This window comes from Mastomys coucha, unplaced genomic scaffold (genome assembly GCF_008632895.1).
Source record: "Mastomys coucha isolate ucsf_1 unplaced genomic scaffold, UCSF_Mcou_1 pScaffold3, whole genome shotgun sequence".
NCBI classification, from domain to species: Eukaryota; Metazoa; Chordata; class Mammalia; order Rodentia; family Muridae; genus Mastomys; species Mastomys coucha.
In genome coordinates, this window is record NW_022196909.1 from 41,086,329 (window position 1) to 41,108,620 (window position 22,292).

A 22,292-nucleotide genomic window follows, 5' to 3' on the forward strand; every position below is an offset into this window, starting at 1 on the left:
AAAAAAAAAAAAAAAAATGTGCAAAGCCCTAGGTTCCAATATGCTACCTCAAAAACACAAACAAACAAATAAAAATCTGCATCGCTTAGCTTCGTGGACCTCAACATCCACAAGAGTCCTCACCATTCAGCTCCTCTTTGGTGGTTTTCACAGACTCAAGCTGGGACCATAGCTGTCGGATCTCTTCTTGCGACTGAGCCTTGAGGTCTTCATAGGACGCCTGAAGAGTCTCTAACTGTGAAAAATTACAAAACGTTCACATTAGAGCCGAAGGAGATGAGCAGGCAGCCCGAGTGGCTCTGTGCCTTACGCCACCCTAGGGCTTCACATCTCAAAAGGAAGAGCGCAGATCCTGAGCCTGCAGCTCAAAGGGCAGCAAAGCTACAACCAAAACAAAGCAGTCTGAACAGCCTCAACCAATCAGGGCCACGCTGACTTCAAAACCAACAGTGCTATCTATACACACGGTCATCTCAGCTATTAGAGTCTGAGGCAAAAAAATCTCTTGAGTGCAGCCCTTTGGGGTCAGCCTGGCCAGCAAAGCAATACTCTCCCAAAAGTAAGCATTAAAAAATAAAAATGAGCACAATCCAGTGATGTCAGCACTGACTCCACACAACTAAGGCTTGGCTCCACAACTAGGCCAGTTAAGAACTCTGCTTCTTAATCCCAGCACTTGGGAGGCAGAAGCAGGTGGATTTCTGAGTTCGAAGCCCACCTGGTCTACAGAGTGAGTTCTAGGACAGTCAGGGCTACACAGAGAAACCCTGTCTCAAAAAACCAAACTCTGGCTCTTAGAGACAATTGAGAAAACACAGTTGTACCTTAGTATCTGCTGAGAAAATAAAATAAATATGCTGATAAATACTACCTGACCATCATGCACTTGAGAAACACTGGCTTGTGCTGTCACATGTGTTTGTCTCTGCTGCTTGCCCTCATTGGATTCACCCTGCAATTCAACTGCCCAGAACAGACAGCCCCTTCCAAGCACTGTTCTTTGACAGCGCTAGCAGCTACCTATTCAAGACGCCTCACACAAAATCTGCCTTAGGAAAGTTAATATATTTTAAATTATTTTAAAAGAAGCTCAACATCTTATTCTTTGGCCTTTCTTAATTGATGCTTTATGGAGGCAGTGTTAACATTGTACAGTGTGTGCATAGAGGAGTCTCCTCTATTATTTGAAGAAGAACATTGCAAAATGAGGCTTTCATTGAAGGGAGAAAAGAGAAAAAGACAAAGGAAAAAAAAAAGAAAAGATAAAGTAACTTTGTTCACAGTGCAGCTTCAACTGTGGCCATGCCTGGGGCAGCATGCCAACTCCCTGCCTACTGACCCGAACTACAGCTGTATATTTCTATACCATCTGCCCCATGTGTGCTCACTGTGAAACCATGGATCCCCAGTAGAATAGGACACAGTCACTTTGAAACTACTCAGGGAACTCCAGGTCAAACATTACGACGGGTTCCACTCCATGCTTATCTGGAGAACTCTCTGAAAACACATGAACCACAGTGACTACCATTCATAAAATAAGGAACCTCCCGCCGGGCAGTGGTGGCACAGGCTTTTAACCCCAGAGGCAGGCAGATTTCTGAGTTCGAGGCCAGCCAGGCCTACACACAGAGAAACCCTGTCTCAAAAACAACAACAACAACAACAACAAAAAAAAAACCCAAGACTACTACTGTCTGGCACCATGGACTTCAGACCACAGCACTCAGAAGACTGCGGCTGGATCTGACCTGAAAGGCTCCTTCCTGAGAACTAGCTTTCCCAGTTCCAGAAGATAACACACAAGCTGCCAAAGAGAGGAGGCCATCAACCATATACCCAGCTGTGACACCTAGGGACCACGGTGATCGCCCGGCAAGGCACTGTACAGTACAACAGTAGCACTCGTAGCTCCGCAGTAACCAACAGCTCCCTAATTGAACATAGGGCCCTCCCAGCAGGAGGGAAACATGCCTGGTACTAGAAAACCCGCTACCTGGGGCTAGCAGGGCCATGGGTTTTAGAGGACAATCTACTGCCATGTTACTAGACCAGCATAATCCCTAACTGCATTCGAAACACTCACCCTTATGTGTGCAGCCAAGTGTACCACTCATCCACACTCACATCAGTTTCTCCTTGCAGGAGACATCACCACAGAAAACCACAAGTGGTTAAGGTACCGATGCGCAACGTTTGCGGTACCCAGCCCTCATCGAGGCATCTACAACACATCGCCTACACCTAAGGCTGAGAGAACACTGCAGAACAAGAGGCAGAAAGATCGAAGTACCTAGATATAATAATAAATATTTTTTAAAAAAAGATTTACTTTATGTATGTAGCTGTCTTCAGACACACCAGAGAGGGCATTGGATCTCATTACAGATGGTTGTAAGCCACTATGGGGTTCCTGGAAATTGAACTCAGGACCTCTGGAAGAGCAGTCGGTGCTCTTAACCAAATTAGCCACCTCTCCAGCCCCCTTTTTCCTAATTTCTTGACCTGACAGTTTGATTCTTGGGTTGGATAATGAAAACACTTGAGGCCTCTGAGCAGGACCTTCTGTGTTCACGTCTGACTTGTAGCATTTCACTAGGAAAAATGTCTAGAATTCATAAGCAGAAGAACCAGCTTTGGTTACCCTGCTTTAGAAACTTCTGGCTTTAATGCTTGGAGGGTATGTGCTTATGTTGCTAGTGTTCAGAGATTTTATAAATGTCTCAGGAACCTGGGTAGAGAATAACAGACTTTCTGAACTCAAGATTAAACATTGAGGGGTTGGGAATTTAGCTCAGTGGTAGAGCCAGCCTGGTCTACAGAGTTCTAGGACAGCCAGGGCTACACAAAGAAACCTTGCCTCAACAAAACAAAACAAACCAAAACAAAAAGGTAGGGGGCTGGAGAGATGGCTCAGTGTTAAGAGCACTGGCTGCTCTTTCAGAGGTCCTGAGTTCAAATTCCAGCACCGATGTAGCAGCTCCCAACTGTCTGTAACTCCAGATCCAGAGGATCTGCCACCCTCATACAGACATGCATACAGGCTAAGCATGTATGTACACAACATAAAAATAAATAAATCTTTTTTTAAAAATTGAACATTACCTTATGGGCCTGGCCTGGCAGCTCTACGCCTTTTGTACCAATAACTAAGTCTCTTGGAACTCAGCACTTAAGCTTCGGCAGACATCAAAATATGAAGTGGCCCACCTCCAAATTGTTCCAGAACTTCTCTAATAAAGCAAGTAGTTAGGTGTAGGGAAACGGCTTGCTTGGTATTTAGAAAGTCTACTCAAGCAGGAGAACCCGAGCTCAGCTCGGTGGCATCCATGTAAAAGGCAGAGTGCAATGAGAGGTCTGTGATGGACACCAGAGCTGGGGGATTAGACTCCAGAGGTTTGCGAGCCAGCCAGTCTAGCCGACCTGTGAGCTCATGGATCAGCATGAGATCCCGTCTCAAGAAATAAGATGGCGCCGGGCAGTGGTGGTGCACGCCTTTAATCCCAGCACTTGGGAGGCAGAGGCAGGCGGATTTCTGAGTTCGAGGCCAGCCTGTTCTACAGAGTGAGTTCCAGGACAGCCATGGCCACATAGAGAAACCCTGTCTCAAAAAACCAACAACAACAACAACAACAAAGAAGAAATAAGATGGCATGCAATAGGGGAGAGCACTGACACCAACCCCGGTGTACATGGGAACCCACACATACCCCGTCTACACCAGACATGCACAGACACCATACCCCATCCCTACCCACATACAATCAAACGACTCAAGGCGTTACGTTGAGGCCTACCTCCAACTCTTTGGCTTTTTCCTTTTCTCTGAATTTCAGCTCTAAATCTTGCAAATACTGGCAGTGCTCTGACTGCAGGTCTTCTTGCAACTTCTTGATGGCTGCCTGGTGCTGAGCCTCCAGGTTCTTCAGGGAAACTAGAAAGCAGTACAGAGGTCACCTAGTGTGTGACAAGATGGCGCTCCCGTCTTCAGTAGCAGTTACTGATCGGCATTTCACAACAAACCCACAGTTTACACGCGGACTACTGTCTGCCATGTTTCAAGCCTGGATACCCAGGACTGCCTGACAGGGGCATGTGCCAATGGCACAGAGAGACTCCTTCTGGACATCGCCTCAGGAGCCAGCCTGATCTTCCCATGGAGGGAAAGCAGACGCACCCAGACACAGACAAAATCATATTTCAACTCACGAGCATCATTATGTCACATAACATCTACAGGATCAGAAGTGAGAATCCACCATCCTCCTGCCTTAGGAGTAATTTATTTAGTTAACTGACGATGTTAGAGGGCTTCTATGAAACACCCATACCCTTGTATGTATGTCCCCAGCAGCTCACGCTGGAAGCAAGGGCGGGAAAAGGCAAGTCTAGTTGCAGACTCTAGCGGACACTCAGCACCCCAGGCCTCAGATATGCTCGCTTTAGTCGGGGGCTCACCTTCAGCCTCCTCTTTGGCTTGGAAAATCTTCTCCAATTCAACCTTCTGTTCCGACAATTCCTTCTGAAACTGGCTTTGCAAACCCTCCATCTCTGACTGATGCTTCAAGGACAATTCCTGGCGGAGATTTTCCAAACATAATTGCCTTTCGGATTCCCAATCTTGCTTCAGGGTCTAATTTCAAAGAGAAAGCAGATAGTGGTGCAACCCAATCTCTGAAGAACACAGTCCGCAAAGAACTGACTTCCTATCAGCACATTCCAGTTCCCTAGACTGACTTTATCTGCATGACAGTGGGGGAGTTCGGTGGAATGTGAAGATAAAGTGGAGTGCATGCAGAACTCTCTTTCCAATCAACCACACACCTCGATCATCTGGATGTTTTTCTCTATTTCTGAACGTAACTTCTCCTTCAGCTCAGCTGCAAGACAAAACATAACAAGTCGTTCAGACCCACAGGATCTAAAACTTCAACACAATCTCGTTACCCAGGAGACAACGGGGCTCAAGTACCCACTGTCCACTTGTGGAAAGCTCTCCGGGGCACATAGGATGATAAGACATCCAGATGGGGTTAGTTTAAATAAGAAATGCATTCCCATCAAAAGAAAGGGTGCTGAGGTTTCCAGGCTCTCAGGTTCTAGGAGCACAGCTGAAGATCCGCTGCTGGGGTCCCAACGCCCCCAGCCCCACGTGACCCTTCAGACGAAAGAACTTCAGGGCATTTTAGTTCAGATGCCCATTGAGCTGGGGCCAAGGCGAGCTACTGGATATTGAGACCTGAGAAGCTGTCCTCTGATCCAAGAGCTCCCAACTCAAGCAGGGAGAAGTGCAAGGAGAGAGGTTTCAACAGGGCCTCAGTCCAGCAGGACCTCCCAGGGTGGAAAGGTCAACAGAGGGTAGGGCTGAAGAAGTGGAGAAGAGGCAGGAGGCAAGAGAGGCAGCGACAGACAAGTCTAAGGCTAACTGAAAGACTGGGATCCACGGCGAGCAATGTACTACATCCCAGAGCACCAGGGAGCCTTGTGCTTTCCTTCCTAGGGTTGCAGGCCTAACCAGGGGGCTCTAAGGAGGGGGGCCTCTGCAAGTGCAATGGAAAGCATAAAAAGGCCAAAAAGAGAGAGCTTATATTGGAAAAGAAAACAAAAAACATGTATTTTGTTTCAATGTGCCAAAAGACACAAAGAAAGCACTGGGAAAAGAAACCTGGTCCTTCCCACTGAGGGGCGAGCCAGGCGAGGCAGAAGGCTTTCTCCAGCAGGCGAAGATGCGTCTGGTGCCTGGTGGTGGACTTGGAAGGCAGAGGCAGATGGATCTCTATGAGTTCGAAGCCAGCCTAGTCTACAGAGGGAGTTCCAGGACAGCCAGTGCTATTACACAGAGGAACCCTGGGGTGGGGTGGGGTGTGAGGAGCAGTGGCAACACTCAGCTTTAATCCCAGCACCCACTGGGAGGCAGAGGCAGACGGAGCTCTGTGAACTGGAGGCCAGCCTACAGCCAGGGCTATACAAAGAAACCCTATCTCAAAAAAACAAAAGGAAAGAGAAGAAAAGAGACAGAGAGAGAGAGAGAGAGGGGGGGGGGGGGGGGGAGAGAGATGCTTGTCACAGGGACACAAGTAGAAAAGTAAGCAAGCACTCTTTCTAAGTAATGAATGTCCTCCACCTCAGCTATGGAGATCCCTATAGAACTTCAGCTACCAAACTGTGCTGCTCATACACAGAGACTATGTGACAGGGAATTATTTCTCAGTAAAGCTGATACTTATACAACAGAAAATGCTGGGCTAATGAGGTGGCTCTCAACAGTTAGATGGCTTAAGAACTTCTAGACAACCTGGGTATCCACAAGGTAGCAGAATCATCTGTAACTGCAGCTCTAGTGGGAACGCCACCATCTTCTGACCGCCACAGGCACTAGACATACACGTGGGTCACAGACGTGTATGCAGGCAAAACACCGATGCATGCAAAATACAACGGACGGACTGACTGACTAGAACTGGAAGTTCCACCGAGGCTGCTCTATGGGCAGTTGGCAGAGACTAATAATGTATTCGACCCAGCACCGAGACCTGCAATACGACCACAGCTAAGACGAATAGCCATGCCAACTCAAGCACTATCCAGCCAGCCACGTAGGCTCAGGCAAGTTTGCTTGGGTTTGCAGGGGGCCTAGCTGGAACACTTGTAAGGACTTGCCAACACAGAGAAGCCACTGGACGGCTTCCTTCCCTCACAGCCAACCCACCAGATGGCTCCCCTCCTTCCGAGGAACAGAAAATCAAAACAAAACAAAAACCAGGAGCATGTACTCAGGTAAAAATGATTTGGAAAATCAGCAAGCTGCTTCAAGTGTGCGTGTGCATATGTGTGTGCGTGTGCATATGTGTGCACGTGCATGCTCGCGTGCCCGTGGTGGCAGGTCTGGAAAGATGACTCAGCTGTTAAAGGCTAAGCTCCAACCAGAAAAGGACAAGTGGGAACACATGGTCCTGTCTTTGCTCGGTACCTGTTTCTTGCCCGCTGCGGAGCGCCATCTCTTCCTTCTCGCGGGCGTGCTGCTCTCGCATCAGCTCCAGTTCGCACTGCTGCCTGCTCTGCAGCAGCGCCAGCTCCTGTGCCCGGCGGCCATTGAGCATTTCCCGGAGCTCAGTCAGCGCCGTCTCCTTCTCCTTCTGCAGGTTGGCCTGCGTCAGCTCCAGCTGTGCTGTGTGCATGTTGTTCAGGCTCAAGCGCAATGCTTCTAGCTCAAGGCTGTGGGCAGTCTGCAGGCAGAGAGGAGCCAGGCCTGATGAGACCCAGGTCAGAAACCAGGACGGCAGAGAGGAGCCAGGCCTGATGCAAGGCAACACCAAGCAGGAAATTGCAAACGAATGAGGGAGAAAAAGCTTGCAAATTAAGAGGGTACCGCCCAGTCTCTATGCTAGCACGTGATTGACAGCAGGAGGGTGCAGCCCCAGCTCTATGCTGCTCTATGATTGACAGCAGGTGGGTGGCGCCCCAGCTCTATGTTGCTGTGTGATTGACAGCAGAAGGGTGCTGCCTCACTAACGGTAGCACCAGAATGAAAGCAAAACACACATCATGGCAGACTCACAGCCCCACGTGTCTACACATGACCCTCCATTTGCTTGGGGAATGGACTCCCAGAGAGAAGGCAGAAATAATAAGGCAAAGAAGGAGATGGCAAGCCACCGCCCCCACCTGTCCACTTTGGAACGAGTCTCTCCTACCTAACCGCCCTCCTCCCCCCATCAGCAACCAGGACCCACTGTGTCCTGGTAAAATTGGGACAGAAGGGGCTAAGACCCCGTGAAGGCTGGGAGCCCTGCTGATCACCTGGGGTGGCTGTGGCTGTGTCTGCTGCTGTCCCTGCAGGTCAGTCACATCCAGTTCAGAGTCTTCTAGTTCCTAGGAGAAAGCAAACATTGTAGCCTAGAGAATCCCCAAATACTTCAATCAACATTTGGTCCAATCTGTTAACGTGGATGAGAGGTAGCAGAGGAAAATACTAACACACACTTCAGTCCAGGCAAACTACATGAAAGACAGAAATCTAGGGAAAGACAGGAGGATCCTGAGTTCAAGGCCACCCGGGGCCACATCCTTTGGACCAGGATAGGCTAGATAGCTAGACTAAAGCTTTAAATGAAAAGGAAAGTGGAGCACAGGGGGCACACCTGTATTCCTAGCACCATGGAGTTTGAGGCGGGAGAGCTGTAAACTCAAGGCCTGCCTGGTCTATCACAGGTTCAAAGCCAGCCTGGGTAACAGCAGCACCCTGACTTAGTATCAAAGTAAAAAGAGAACCGAGGAGGGCCAGCACCAGGGACAGCTTGGTGGGTAAGACAGTCTATCCCAAGGGCTGGCAAGATGGCTCAGTGGGTAAGAGTGAAAGACCCCCAGAACTGGGGAGATCCCTACTCAAGTCTCGGGATGACGCGACCACCCAATGACTCACATTTTAAATTCTAAAGCCTTTCAAGAGCACTGACTGCTCTTCTGAAGGTCCTGAGTTCAAATCCCAGCAACCACATGGTGGCTCACAACTACCTGTAATGAGACCTGACGCCGCCTTCTGGAGCATCTGAAGTCAGCTACAGTGTACTTATGTATAATAATAAATAAATCTTGACTAGAGCGATCGGAGCTGACGGAGCTGACCAGAGTGAGCAGAGGTCCTAAAAATTCAATTTCCAACAACCACATGAAGGCTCACAACATCCGGACAGCTACAGTGTACTCACATACATAAAATAAATAAATAAATCTTAAAAAAAAATAAAAAAGCTAGATGAAGCAGCTCACACCAGAGACTCTGCTGGAAGCTCACGTCTACGACCTAGCAGCAGAAATAAGAGGCTGTCTCACAGAGACCGTGAGAGGACAGAGTAACCCTGAAAAGTCCTCTGACCTTCACACTCTGAGCCAAGGCACACGTTCGCCTCACCCATGCCACTCTTTTTTTTTTTTTTTGCTTCCCTGTTGTTATCTTTGGGTTTTGTTTTTGTTTTTGTTTTTGAGGTGGGGCTTTGCTGTGTAGCCTGGGCTGTCCTTAGAACCCACTCGTAGATAACCAGTTCTCAACATGTATATGGGTTGTGCCCCCTTTGGGGGTCAAATGATCCTCTCACTCACGGGAGTCATGTATCAGATATCCTGCATATTAGATATTGACATTACAATTCATAACAGTAACAAAATTATAGATATGAAGTAGCGATGAAAATAAGTGTATGGTTGGGGTTCAGTACAACATAAGGAACCGTCTTAAAGGGTCCCAGGGTTAGGAAGGTCAGAACCACTGCTGTTTACCAAGTGGACCTTGAACTTACAGAGCCCCACCTTCCTATGCCTTTGGAGTAATGGAACTAATGGTGTGTGCTACCATCACCCAGTAAAGAAAAACATTTAACGAGTACCAAGGAAAAGAATTTCCCGAAAGAGGAATTTTTAAAAAAAAAACAACTCGAAAGGAACCAGAAATTTAACAACCTAAGTTGAGCAAAGAGAAGAGACTGTGGCTTAGGAAGAGAGATAGATAAGATGGGAGTTGGGGACTTAGATCCTAAAATGAAAAGCACAATGAACCAAGTTACAAAACAGTGGCTAGCTAGTAGCTCAGCAGTTAAGGGCACTGGGGTGGTTGGTTGGTTGGTTGTTTTCATTTTTTGCTTTTTCCAGAACAGGGTTTCTCCATGTAGCCCTAGTTGTCCTGGAACTCACTCTGTAGACCAGGATGGCCTCGAACTCAAGAGATCCACCTGCTTCTGCTTCCCAAGTGCTGGGATTAAAGGCGTGCGCCACCACCGCCCACCCAACAGCACTGTTGTCCTGCACCTCACATTTGAGAGGCAGCGCACACACGGTGGCTCACAACCACATGTAACTCTAGTTCCAGGGAATGAGATGGCCTCTTCTGGTCCCCAAGGGCACAGGAGGTGCACTCACCAGAAGGCAAAACCACCCATGACACACAAAATGACAACACAAAATTTCTTTTTAAGTAGCAGATAGGTTTAGAGGCAGGTTCCCATGGTCCCAGCAAAGGACCGACGCGAACACTCTTGCCGGGAACTCTGACTGAACTGAGCCACAAGGATAGATGTAAACTGACATTTCATAGGTATGCTACAAAAGAACTTGCTAGTCGTTCTTTGGTGTGTCTCAGGAAGACTAAGAGATCAGCACAGGTGGGAAGGGACCAGGGACTCCAAATCCAAGAATGTAGCATTCAGTTTTGGTCAGAAGAAGGTGAGGCGGAGAGCAGAGTGTGAGCAGCCTCGGCAGTTAGCACACAGCGCTATTTCCACGTGGATTCCAGCACGGACCAGCACACTGTGGCTGCTGGCTTTGACTGAGACAGTCTTTATTCCAGATCCCAGGCTGGCCTCCAACTTGACCGTTACTGAATACCCTGTGCTTGGGTGAGGCAGCAAAGTTTGTCGTTTTTTATTTTGTTTTGTTTTTTATTGAGAGATAGGGTCTCCTCTATTATGTAGCTCTGGCTGTCCCAGACCTCACAGAGCTCCACCTGTCTTTACCCACCCCACCCCGCCACCTCCCAGTGCTGGGATTAAAGGCATATGCCACTACGTCTGGCTTTAAAAAAAAAAAAAAAAGTTTTTTTAATTTCTCTGTTTAAAGGTTGTTGCTTTTTTTTAAATTTTTCGATTTATTTAGGTTTATTCTATGTCTGCAAGCAATTTTCCCTTGCATGAACGTATGCACACCATGTATGTGTCGGGTGAGTGTAAAGATTAGAAGAGGGTACCATACTTCCTGGAAATGGAGTTAAAGATGGTTGTGAGTCACCATGTGCTAGGATCCTGTGTCCTCCAAGAGCAGCAAGAACTCCAAACCACTGAGCCATCTCTCCAGCCCTAATTTAAACATTTTAAAAACTACAAAGTGTCCACTATACTTGGCAGATCTTTTTTTTTTTAAAGATTTATTTTATTTATTTTATGTGTATGAGTACACTGCAGCTGTACAGATGGCCTAGAGCCATCATGTGGCTGCTGGGAAATTGAACTTAGGACCTCTCCTTGCTCCGGGGGCTCGCTCAGGCATAATACACTGTAGCTGTCTTCAGACGCACCAGAAGAGGGCGTCCGATCTCATTACGGATGGTTGTGAGCCACCATGTGGTTGCTGGGATCCGAACTCAGGACCTTAGGAAGAGCAGTCGGTGCTCTTACCCGCTGAGCCATCTCGCCAGCCATACTAGGCAGGTCTTTTACTATTTTTTTTTTTTGTATTTTCAAGACAGGGTTTCTCAGTGTAGCCCTGCCTGTCCTGGAACTCACTCTGTAGACCAGGCTGGCCTCAAACTCAGAAATCCGCCTGCCTCTGCCTCCCAAGTGCTGGAATTAAAGGCATGCGCCACCACTGCCCAGCTAGGGCTGTAGCATTTATATATCCTCTGAAAAGCCTCCAGAATTCCTAATGTTACACACTCACAAAAACTATCCGCAGCTGGCAAGGTCACGCCCCTGCCAGAGCTCGAGGCAAATCACAGTCAGCTGCTGTGGCCAACCTGAAGCAACCCCCATTTCCCACACCTGGGATTAAAATGAAAACATTGTTACGATATTTCTGTGTTTATAAAGAAACCAAAATTCTCACTGTAAATATACATTCTGGGCTTCTGAGAGAGCCTGAGGAGACACACAAAATAGCAGCACAGCCAGCTAAGCAGGGGCCGGTTGGCATGGCTTCTCCACCACTGAGAGAAGCTGGAAGAAACTTAAAGTGAAGGGCAGCTAACAGCCGGGCCACGCCCACGGAACCCAGAGTGCAGCAGAGAAGGTAAGCCAGCATGACACGCACCCCCCTAGAGAGCTCCAGCTTGCCAGAGCACAAGGGGACACCAAGGTAAGGTCCTGCAGCTTTCAAAAGAAACAAAATCCCAAACTTGCAAGTAGAGCTCACAGGTGATATACTGATAACAATCATTTTTTTTCCCTCAGATAGGGCAGACAAGACGTATCATTACTTTCAGAGAAATTTTATCTTTTGAAATTCTTTTCTGCCTAAGAGAAATTTGAGTTTCCCAGCTAGAGCTAACTGCACATATCAAGGGCTCTCAAGATTCCAAGGCCTTATTTATAGTCCACACAGGAGTTCCACTTAAGAGTAGTCTGCAGAAGCCGGGCAGTGGTGGCGCACGGCTTTAATCCCATCACTTGGGAGGCAGAGGCAGGCGGATTTCTGAGTTCGAGGCCAGCCTGGTCTACAGAGTGAGTTCCAGGACAGCCAGGGCTACACAGAGAAACCTTGTCTCGGAAAACCTTAAAAAAAAAAAAAAAAAGAGTAGCCTGCAGGACTGGAGAGTGGCTCAGTGGTTAAGAGCACTGACTGCTCTTCTAGAGGTGAGTTCAAGTCCCACAAACCTACATGGTGGCTCACAACCATCTGAAATGAGATCTGATGCCCTCTTCTGCTGTGTCTGAAGAGAGTGACAGTGTACTCATATACATAATAAACAAATCTTTTTTAAAAAAAAAGGAGTAGTCTGCAGGACCAGGGAGGTGAGGGAGTCTCTGCGGGGTGGGGAGATGGTCGCCACTATTCATAAAACTAAGCAGCCAGAGGCCAGCTCTTTCCACCGAACACCATTTCTGCCACGCCTTCGCCCTTCCCCTAATCCCACCCGCAGGTGCATTCAAAGCAGGTGAAGGAATGTCTCATAGAATGCACCACACCTGCACCCGGAGCGCTGTCACCAAAATGGCACCACGCTTTAAACAACTGTCCGAAACTCTTCAAAAATCATATTAAAGACAAGTCACCGGGCTGTGGGTAAAAGCCCTTGCCACATAAACCAAGCAACCTAGGTTCAATGCCTAGAAGACACATAACGGTGGAAGGAGAAGGCTTACTCCACCAAGTCATCCTCCACAGGGTGCCAGGTCACACACAAGAAGAAACAAAAGTCAACTGTAAAGTTGAGTCATCTATTCATGTGAAACCTATTTACCCACCTTTTATAAACTAAAATCCCACCAGCCAGTGGTGGTGCGCGCCTTTGATCCCAGCACTTGGGAAGCAGAGGCAGGCGAATTTTTGAGTTCAAAGCCAGCCTGGTTTACAGAGTGAGTTAGAAACCCTGTCTCAGAAAACAAAAATAATAAGTAAATAAATAAAAAATAAACTAAAATCCCTCTTTCCCGATTTTTGAAAGGCAAAAATAGAAGTAAATTTGTCAATTACCACGGCAAGGAACGGAAGCTAGACAACACAACATGTTAACTTAACGATGAGTAACTCTACCTGAGCTGCAGATGCCCCTCTGGCCCTCTCCAGGGTGTTGCTGCACGACTCCTTCTCAAAGATGGCCCCTCCCTGGGAGAGCTCGCTGTTGGGGGCGGCTACCGGACCCTCCTCCTGGACAGACGCATGGACAGCCGAACCCTTCCTCTTCGCCGTCTTTTTCTTCGAATTCGGACAGTCACCTTTTGTTTTTCTCTGTCGGAAGTTAGCAAGCTGCGGAAAAATTGAGAGAAGTAGTAGAAGCAGAGGTAAACGAGGAAAAAGTAACAAAACCACAAAGTCACCACGCTTGTGGGGAGCATGAGGTTCGCGCTAGCTCCGACCACTCAGCCACACGAGGCGAGCGACCGCTTTCCCAGAAAAATGAGGCCTTCACTGACATCTATGCCCCTGGCCTTAGGCTCAAAAGTATACTGAGTCTACAAATGGCTATTAATTAGGCCTACAAGCTGACAAAAGAAAACAATATGGCTGGTTGGAAGATTAGCTGTTCTAAGCCTTGGATAGAGCAGATTTTAAAATGCATCTGTTTAACACACTGAGAGCTTAATTAAGGCAGAGTCAAGTCTTAACACTATTATATGAAGCTAGACCATCCCCTTCTTGCCCCCCATTCTTCCCTAATCGAAGAAATATATCGCCCAGCCAAAACTTCTTAGCCATAGACTCCGAGACAAAGTACAGAAATAGCAAAAACTTAATTAAGCCAGGTCAATCTAGCATCTTCCTTGCGGAATGTGATGTTCTACTTCTCCTGATGCGGCGCAGCAAAGCACTGGGGACCATCCCAGAATGTTGCCTGCCAGTCAGAGGCACAGCTTAGCTGCTTTCAGTCCCTCAGATACAAGACTTTTCCACTGTATTCACGCACCATCTCCCTCTCACACCCTCTTCAAAAAGGCAAGTGCTGGAGCACCAAGGTTTCACAGGGGAACATCTACTCCCTCGAATCACAACCAAGGCCGTACAAGCAAATGTGCCCCTGTCGATAAAAACAGAAACGCACAGTTTTCGTTGTCGGAGGAAATTAACAAGGCCACCTACTTATCAGTGTGAAGAGAAATTTGAAGGGCACCGCCTACAGTACCAACCCTGTTCTAATCTATTGCCTTCCTCCACTGAGTGCAACTGTGTACCACAGAGATCTCTTTCTGCAGCATGTACTTGGTTTCTGGCTATGGACATTCAATGAGTGGCCTCTTGGTTCTTCTCATTAGCCGCCTTCTCCCTTAAGCACATCTACTGGGGTTCACAAACCACCCAAGTGCAGACATCAGGTCCCCTGGTGAAGTACTAAACTTCACACTCCCTCATTCCTCATGTGCCTGGCCTATGCCCTATAAGGACCACAATGGCTTCTGGGTGGCACTTGTAATCTGACATCTCACTTCCACTGCGTATTTTGTATGTTTTAAAGGGACGGGGGCAGGGTGATGGTGGTGGGGGAGGTTGTTGACGAAAAAGACGACTTGCTGCTACTAGGCGAACCAAAAAATCAACCCAGCCCTTTGGTGGAGACAATACCTAGCTAGCCCTGACAGTACAGGGTAGGGAGCCAAGCTCTGGTTCCACAGCCATGATAGGGGGCCAGAGATCCACTTTCAAAATGTTCGCGCCGTCTCTTCCTCTGATTCCCCATCACCTTTCAGACAACTATCTGAACAGACACAAAAGTGTTCCCAGCGTAGAGGATCAAACGAATTCGGAATCTGAGGCAGAGGGAGGTGAGAAGAGGAGCCTCGTAAGTATGGCAGTTGCGGGGCCCGGCCAGAGAGCGAACAACGAAGCACAACGACAGGACACCACTCGAGAGCAAAGCTCATAGTTCCCTGGAAAAGTAAAGCCTGGAGACGATCTTTCAAAAAACCTCGGGCAGTTAGTTGCCTGAGCCCCGGAAGCACAACAACGAAGAATGCTAGGTGACCAGGACCCGCCCACGGCCCTCGGCCCCGCCCACGAGGAGGCGAGCGCCTCAGACGCTGATTGGCTGCGGCTGCAACGGGGCGGGGCGAGGCCGATGGCGCTGGATTCAAGATGGCGGCGCCTAGGAAGTGAATTCCGCGGCGGCGGCGGCGGCGGCGGCGGGAAGGGCGAGCGCCCGGGTAGCTGCCATCGTTTTACCGCCACCGCTCCTGCCAAGCGGCGGTAGGAGCACCGGGCCCTCCTTAGGGTTTCTCCCCACAGCAGAGCGGAGAGAAGGATGCTACCGTCTAACCTTGGCTCTCCCAGCCTCCACCTTCCGGCGCCGCTGCTCCTGCTCGTCTTCCATCTCCGCCCGGGCTCCTCAAGAGTCGCTCGGAAGTGGCAGGCCGGCCGGCCGCGAAACCGCCTGCGCTCTATTTACACTCCCTCCCTTCACCCACTCGCCTCCCCCACCCCCCTACACACAACTGTCAGCGCCGCCCCGCCAATCCGGAGCCCCGGTGGGGCCTTGCGCACGCGCGCCCCGCTGACGCTCCGAGGGCGGAGAGCCAGCTCTCTTTGTCCCCCATTGGTACGTTGGCGCTCCCCACCCTCTTCGTCTACACCAATGAGCGAGGCGGCGGCATTCCCGGGGCTCGCGGGCGTTCGCTGGCTGTGCGGCGGGAAGGTTTGGGCGAACCCTTTCCCCCGCGGCGGGGGCTGCCTAGCGCCCTCTCTCGACAGGAGGAGGACTTACACGCGAGCGGCTATCCACGCCTCCGGTGCGCTCCGTCCCACTCTCTCCCTTGCAAAAGTCGTGTTTTTCTGTCGCGATGGGTTTCTGCGAACGCTGGGGGAGCCTCTGTCGCCTTAGGCCCCATAGTCCCTCATCCTTGGTTAGGATGCTCGCCGCCTCTTTAGTTCGTCTAGGGAGAGTGTTGTGATGGGTTTTTGTTTTTGTTTTTTGGTTCAGAGGTGCAAATCAACCTATAGGATCACTTGGAATCCTGCCTCCCTTCTTTGACCACTTCTGCCCCTCCTAAACACTAACCCCTGTCTTCAACCTAGATCCAAAGAACAGAGTATAGCCAGAGTCATTCATTGAACGGCACCTAAAACTTAGAGCGCTGTCCCCAGTGGGCCCCGGAGTTGCCACCGAGGACCGTTCTGCATTCATGCACACACTTCAATGGAGTCACTGTATGTTCTGGTTCCTGAGTCTCACTCCAGCGCCTCTTCTAGGAAACAGTCTGTCTCCTGTAAGAAAACTATGGTTCATTTTCAATAAGAGGCGCGTTTAGAGCTCATCAGTGGATTTCAGATAATTAGGAAGGACTGGGCCCCTGTCTTCCCCAGCCAGCAGCTGGTTCTTGCTTGCCTAGGCACTTACTAATTCGTCATTGGGTTGAAAAGTTACAGGCTGTTATGCGACTAACATAGAAGGAGGGGATCTTGAGCTCTAGGATATACGTCAGCTTTGCATCCTGCACCAATAGGGTAGGGAATCTGGAGAAAGGGTAATGCCAGTAAAATTGAATCTTCCTTAAATTCCTCAGTAGTGAGGAATTCGGGAACAAGGAAGTGCGGTAAGGTCTATAGAAACTACTATTTTATACCAAATCTGCATGGCAGCCATTTTTGCCTTCTCTCTAGGCTGACACCCGACTTAACAAGATCAGAAAAATTGCTTCACTTTCGTTACTCAAAAGACTTCAGGTACTGATGAAAACACTGGGGTGGGAGGTCCCCTCTGGGCTGACCTATCCTAGGATATGCTGGTCTCAATCTTTGAGCAGTGGAATATTTAAGGAATGTTTGAGGGGTGGTCATATTTTATATATCAAAAATTAAGGGACTGGAGAGATCAGCAGTTAAGAGCACTAGTTGTTCTTACAGAGGACCCCGGGTTGATTCCCAGCATCCAATAATGGCTCACAACTGTAACTCCAGTTCAGAGGATCTGATGCACACTTCTGATTTCTAAAGTATAAAATAAATAAACAACTGATATTTATTTCTTTGAGGTATGAGTTTGTTTGTGTCTCTGTGTGGAACTGGCAGATATCCTTAGAGGCAGGAAGGGGGTGTTAGATACCCTAAAGTTGGAGTCACAAGGCAGTTGTGCATCACCAGATGTGGGTTCTGGGATCTAAATCACCCCTTGCTCCCTAAGGAAACCCCTGCTGCGTATAGCCACATGTCTTTAATCCCAGCACTGGGGAAGCAAAGGTAGGTGGGTCTCTTGAGTTCAGGGCCTCTAATGAGAGACCCTGTCTAAATAAAAAATAAAGCCCGGCAGTGGTGGCACACGCCTTTAATCCCAGCACTTGGGAGGCAGAGGCAGGCGGATTTCTGAGTTCGAGGCCAGCCTGGTCTATAGAGTGAGTTCCAGGATAGCCAGGGCTAAACAGAGAAACCCTGTCTCAAAAAAACCAAAAATAAATAAATAAATAAATAAATAAATAAAAATAAAAAGACTTGCCTGCTTAAAGCCCCATCTTATGAAGACATTTTCTCCAGTGGGTCCCCCTTCTCTTAGAACCAGATGTGGGTCCTGGCATCTAAATTCTCTTAGACAACTATAGCTTGTGCCAAGTTGACAGAAAACTAGCAGCCAGCACCGAGGGCATACTGCTCTTGCAAAGGACCAGAGTTTGGTTCCTAGCAACCATGTCAAACAGCTCACAGCTGCCTGTAATGCCAGCTCCAGGGGGGATTAGCTGCCTCTGACCTTGTCAGTACTGGCAATCACATTTATATACTCATGTACAGACACATACATATACATAATTAAAATAATAAAATATCTTTAAAATATAATTAAAAATAAAAGCAGGGAGGTGCTAGAGCAATGCCTTGGGGTTTAAGGGCACTCGCTGCACTTGAGGAAGTTATAGGAATCTGCAGTAAAGAGTGGTCATCAAGGAGGACCACCCAGTTCAGCCCATAGGCTGGACAAAGAATTGGATGTCCTGGGAAGAAGCCCAATGTGGAGACATGGAAAGCATCAGGATTGAGACATAGGATGCCCTCAGAAGCCGGGAAAGTGAGAGTAACAGAGAAGAGGAAATCGAGGTGGCGCACGCCTTTAACCCTAGCCCTTGGGAGGCAGAGGCAGGAGGATTTCTGAGTTCGAGGCCAGCCTGGTCTACAGAGTGAGTTCCAGGACAGCCAGAGCTACACAGAGAAACCCTGTTTCTGAAAACAAAAACAAAAAACAAAAGAGAGAGAGAAAGGAAGGCTGGGGACTGGGGGGACAGGAAGTGGCTAGCTCATAGTCCCAACGGCTTGGGGTGGGGGGAGTAACCCCAACAGCAAGAAGCAGCTGCTCTCTGCTCTGTCTGACATTCTTGTATTCTATATGCAAAGCTTCTAAACACACAGTAGCCATCCCATCACATATTCTGAACAAAGTGTTCTACTGGCAGTCTCCCACCCAGCAAACAGATTTAGGTAAAACTATGTGTAGCTTTTTCATGCCACGGGCTATGAAAATGTAAGGCTTTGGTGTTGATCCCATCCTGAGGCTACACACAAATAATTCAAAACACTCAGAGCGACAAGTGGGCAGAAAGGCTGGAGCAATCAGATGCGTGTGTTGCTTGCATTCGAGCAATAACGAGCATGATGGGCATTCCTGTAGCTCTCTGATGTTCTGTGAGGGCAGCTGGTCATTTAGGTGACCGATAACAAGGAAACAGCTGCTGTGGCCAGCTGGAGCTTCACTAAGGACCCTGTGCGCCTTTGTCCCTCTTTTCCCGGATCCCTGTTTCAGTGTGTGATCAGAGAGGGTGGCTTCTTCCGCTGATATGGAGGTTCCCGAGGCTGGAAGCTCCTTTGGCGGTGTCTGTGTTTTAATGACCAAATCTTTCCCCACCCTCTTTACTCTCACTCATGTGGAGGGTGAGGAGGTGGAGGCTAAGGAGCTGGAGGCGATTGCAGAAAGCCAAACAAAAGTTTTAAACCTTGTCATCTCCTTGAGTCTGCAATCTCGTGACATCGATGCTAAATCCAAAGTGGGCCCCTCCCCTCCCCCCAACATGGCAGTACCACTTTCTTTTTTTTTTTTTTTTTTTTTTTTTTTGGTTTTTCTTTTTTCTTTTCGAGACAGGGTTTCTCTGTGTAGTCCTGGCTGTTCTGGAACTCACTCTGTAGACTAGGCTGTCCTGGAACTCAGAAATCCGCCTGCCTCTGCCTCCCAAGTGCTGGGATTAAAGGCATGCGCCACCCGGTGGCAGTACCACTTTCAATACCATAAATGACAGACGGCGGCTCAGCCTGGACTCTGACCAGTGAACAGAAGGATTGCTGGTGGTTTAAAACATTAGCCTTAAATCACCATTTCCCATAAACTTGTGAAGCAGGTTTCATTCTGTTTGTCTGGAAGAGCCATTGTCTCCCTTACCTGCTCCTCCAGCCGTATCCCCAGTAATGTGGTATCTTGTTCCCTATTAATGTATACCTGTAACACTGATCATGAGCTCCCAGGCTCTTCACCCACAAAACAACCCAGACCCTCCTATCCCCGCACCCCCACTACTCTAACTTACAGGCTGTCCCCACTTATGTGCTTCATTCCACTGCAAACACACACACGCCTCACACAGTTTAGAGGCTGTGAATAGGATGGGTGGGAACAAATAGGAAACAGGAAATACCAAGCGGTTGTGCTGAAATCATCCGCTAGAGAAAGTTTCAAAGTCACTTGAGAGGATATCGAGTTAGTTCTCTAACCTCCTCGCCAGGAGCAGGCTTCTGCCTGGGAAGACTCTTAGGCCAGAGACAAAGGAAGATACATTTTTCTAAAGTCAAAGGTCTGTAGCCACTCACACCAACCGCAGCGGAGAGGGTCTTTACAAGTAACCTTTGCTACTGTACGCCGTCATAGGAGGCGCCACCTCCTGTCTGTTCTTATGTATTAGGAGCCTATCTCAGCAGGGAAGGAGGGCCCTTTTGGTGTTGGAAAACACTTTATCAAGAGAAATGAGGGGCTGGTGAGATGGCTCAGCTGGTAAGAGCACCAACTGCTCTTCTGAAGGTCCTGAGTTCAAACCCAGCAGCCACATGGTAGCTCACAACCACCCATAATGAGCTCTGACGCCCTCTCCTGGTGTGTCTGAAGACAGTTACAGTGTACTTATTTATAATAATAAATAAATGGTTGGGCTGGATCGAGCAGGGACTGAGCGAATGGGAATGAGCGAATGGGGTTGACCAGAGTCAGCAGAGGTCCTGAAAAATCAATTCCCAACAACCACGTGAAGGTTCACGACTATCTGTACAGTTACAGTGTGTACTCATATACATGAAATAAATAAATAAACCTTTTAAAAAAGAGAGAGAGAGAAATGAGAAGCCGTTTGTTTATTGGCAAGTGTTCCTAAGGGAGGAGGTGTGGGGTCAGGACAACCTGACTGTTCTTAAGCTGTTTGAGGATCTCTGATGGTTTCCCCATATGGAGAAGGGCAAACACTCCCAAAACTCAACCCTGCTGCAGCTCTGTCTGGGGAAGGCAGGAGGATAGCACAGCCCCCTCCCTAGATGTCTGTAACTAGGCGATGACATGGGAAGAAAGATGGAGGCCAAGGGGGACAGGCCTGGGCATTTTCTCCTTACCTTTCTTCAGACAAACCACACTATCCGAATGCACCACATGCCTTCTAGACAGTAGATCAGTGACTCTGGATGCTCTTTGTTCTGTTTACCTACCCCCCCACACACCTCGAGTTGAACATGGCTTGTTGTGGGCCCAGGGCAGGGAATGCATGCTGGGCTTAGTCCCTCTCAGAGCAAAAGCAGTAACAACTCCTTCCCTTCACTCTCAGGAGTGACACTGTATCCAAGGTCTTGTCAGGCAGCCTCAGGATAAGCCATGCAGCTAAGTGACCACAACACATGAAACTGTCCCACAGTTTCATGAACTGGGTTCTGCCTTGACCGAAGGGAGAAAGGAGACCTGAAACATAGAGTTCGAGAACAAAAGGACACGAAGCCAAGTTGAGGGTTTCCAATGAAGGCTCGTCTTTACTTTGGGGGTTCAGCATTTATATACAAGAGAGCAAACTGAATCTCTAGGTTACAATGACATTTGAATAACATAAGGAATTCGGGAGGAGTCAGGAAGAGTCTGAGCAAAGTCTAGGAGGATGTCAAAGGGAAACCGGCTACAGGGCTGAAGGTGGAGATTCAGGGTGTCCTGCAGGTCTCAGCTCCGGGGAATGGCTGGAGGCGCAGTCCACAGTGGGGGAGGGGGTCAACAACAGATGTCCTCAGGCTGTACACGTGTCAGCCAGCAGGTGTAGTCCGTGAGCCTTTGTTTCAGGCACAGCAGGCATGAGTTGAGTCTGCAATGGCAAACTCCGACGTCTTGCAGCTGAGGGACCCCAACAAACACAAACAAACAAACAAATAAACAAAACTCCAGGAAATTTTGGACGCCACAGAGACGCATTCCTCCCTGGGCCAGATCACAGTCCTCTTTGGGGAGCCGAGACTTCTTGTCTCCCGGATTCAGAATCGGGTGTTTTGTGCAAACAAGAGAGGGAAAGATAGCAAGAAAGATAGCAAGATCAGACGTCGCGGGGACAACCAGAGCCCAGAGTCATACTTGAGCCTCAGGTTTTATGTATTTCAATTTCTTAACAACTGGCACGTGCCCAGCTCACCTGTGCCAACAAAACTGGAGAGAAACCCTGCAAAGTGTAGTTCTTGGATCCTATTTCAATTTATTTTTAGCACTGAAGGCCGTCAACGGTAAGGAACTCAGATACTCTCACCGTGGACATGGCTCCCTACCCTGTAAACATTTACTGTGCCTAGCAACTGCCTACCAAAGTGGACAGTACGGAACGAGGACGGGCATTTCACAACAGAGAAGCCGGTTAGCGGCTTCCGGGTCAGGGAGCCAGGGCCAGCATCGCAGGGATAAGCTGTGTTGATAGATAGTACCTTTAATACCACTTGATAAGAAAAACACTAATTCCCAGAAAGCCGGGAGCCCAGTCAAACTGAGAGAAAACATCATCGGTGTCCTCTGTCCCTTATTGGCCCTGTTTAGATATCCACTCCCAGGCTTTGCTATCTCTCCTAGCAATGCCTTCTGGGAGCAAGTAGCCACCATCTCAGGGCGTCTACTTTTGCTTTCCTTGTCTACT

General features: G+C 48.6%; 1 protein-coding gene and 1 long non-coding RNA gene across 3 annotated transcripts in view; one reads left to right on the forward strand and one right to left on the reverse strand.

The window, feature by feature from the left end:
- Pcnt (pericentrin) overlaps positions 1 to 15,693 on the reverse strand; it is a 95,455-nt gene extending 79,762 nt beyond the window's left edge. Inside the window, exons 1-8 of the mRNA XM_031346998.1 lie at positions 15,452 to 15,693; positions 13,237 to 13,449; positions 7,801 to 7,872; positions 6,971 to 7,226; positions 4,825 to 4,880; positions 4,459 to 4,633; positions 3,798 to 3,934; positions 124 to 235 (exon numbers count right to left, since the gene is read on the reverse strand). Coding sequence (XP_031202858.1) covers positions 124 to 235; positions 3,798 to 3,934; positions 4,459 to 4,633; positions 4,825 to 4,880; positions 6,971 to 7,226; positions 7,801 to 7,872; positions 13,237 to 13,449; positions 15,452 to 15,505 — 1,075 coding nt within the window. The 5' untranslated portion in view covers positions 15,506 to 15,693. The remainder of the gene's footprint in view (positions 1 to 123; positions 236 to 3,797; positions 3,935 to 4,458; positions 4,634 to 4,824; positions 4,881 to 6,970; positions 7,227 to 7,800; positions 7,873 to 13,236; positions 13,450 to 15,451) is intronic.
- A 49-nt stretch (positions 15,694 to 15,742) lies between these two features.
- LOC116075535 lies at positions 15,743 to 17,079 on the forward strand. 2 transcript variants are annotated; one of them, XR_004112568.1, is made up of 4 exons: positions 15,743 to 15,920; positions 16,207 to 16,397; positions 16,792 to 16,854; positions 17,035 to 17,079. It is a non-coding gene; the product is annotated as an uncharacterized LOC116075535 (long non-coding RNA). The 2 variants fall into 2 exon arrangements; XR_004112569.1 differs by having other exon boundaries at positions 15,917 to 16,034.
- Positions 17,080 to 22,292: the final 5,213 nt, after the last annotated feature.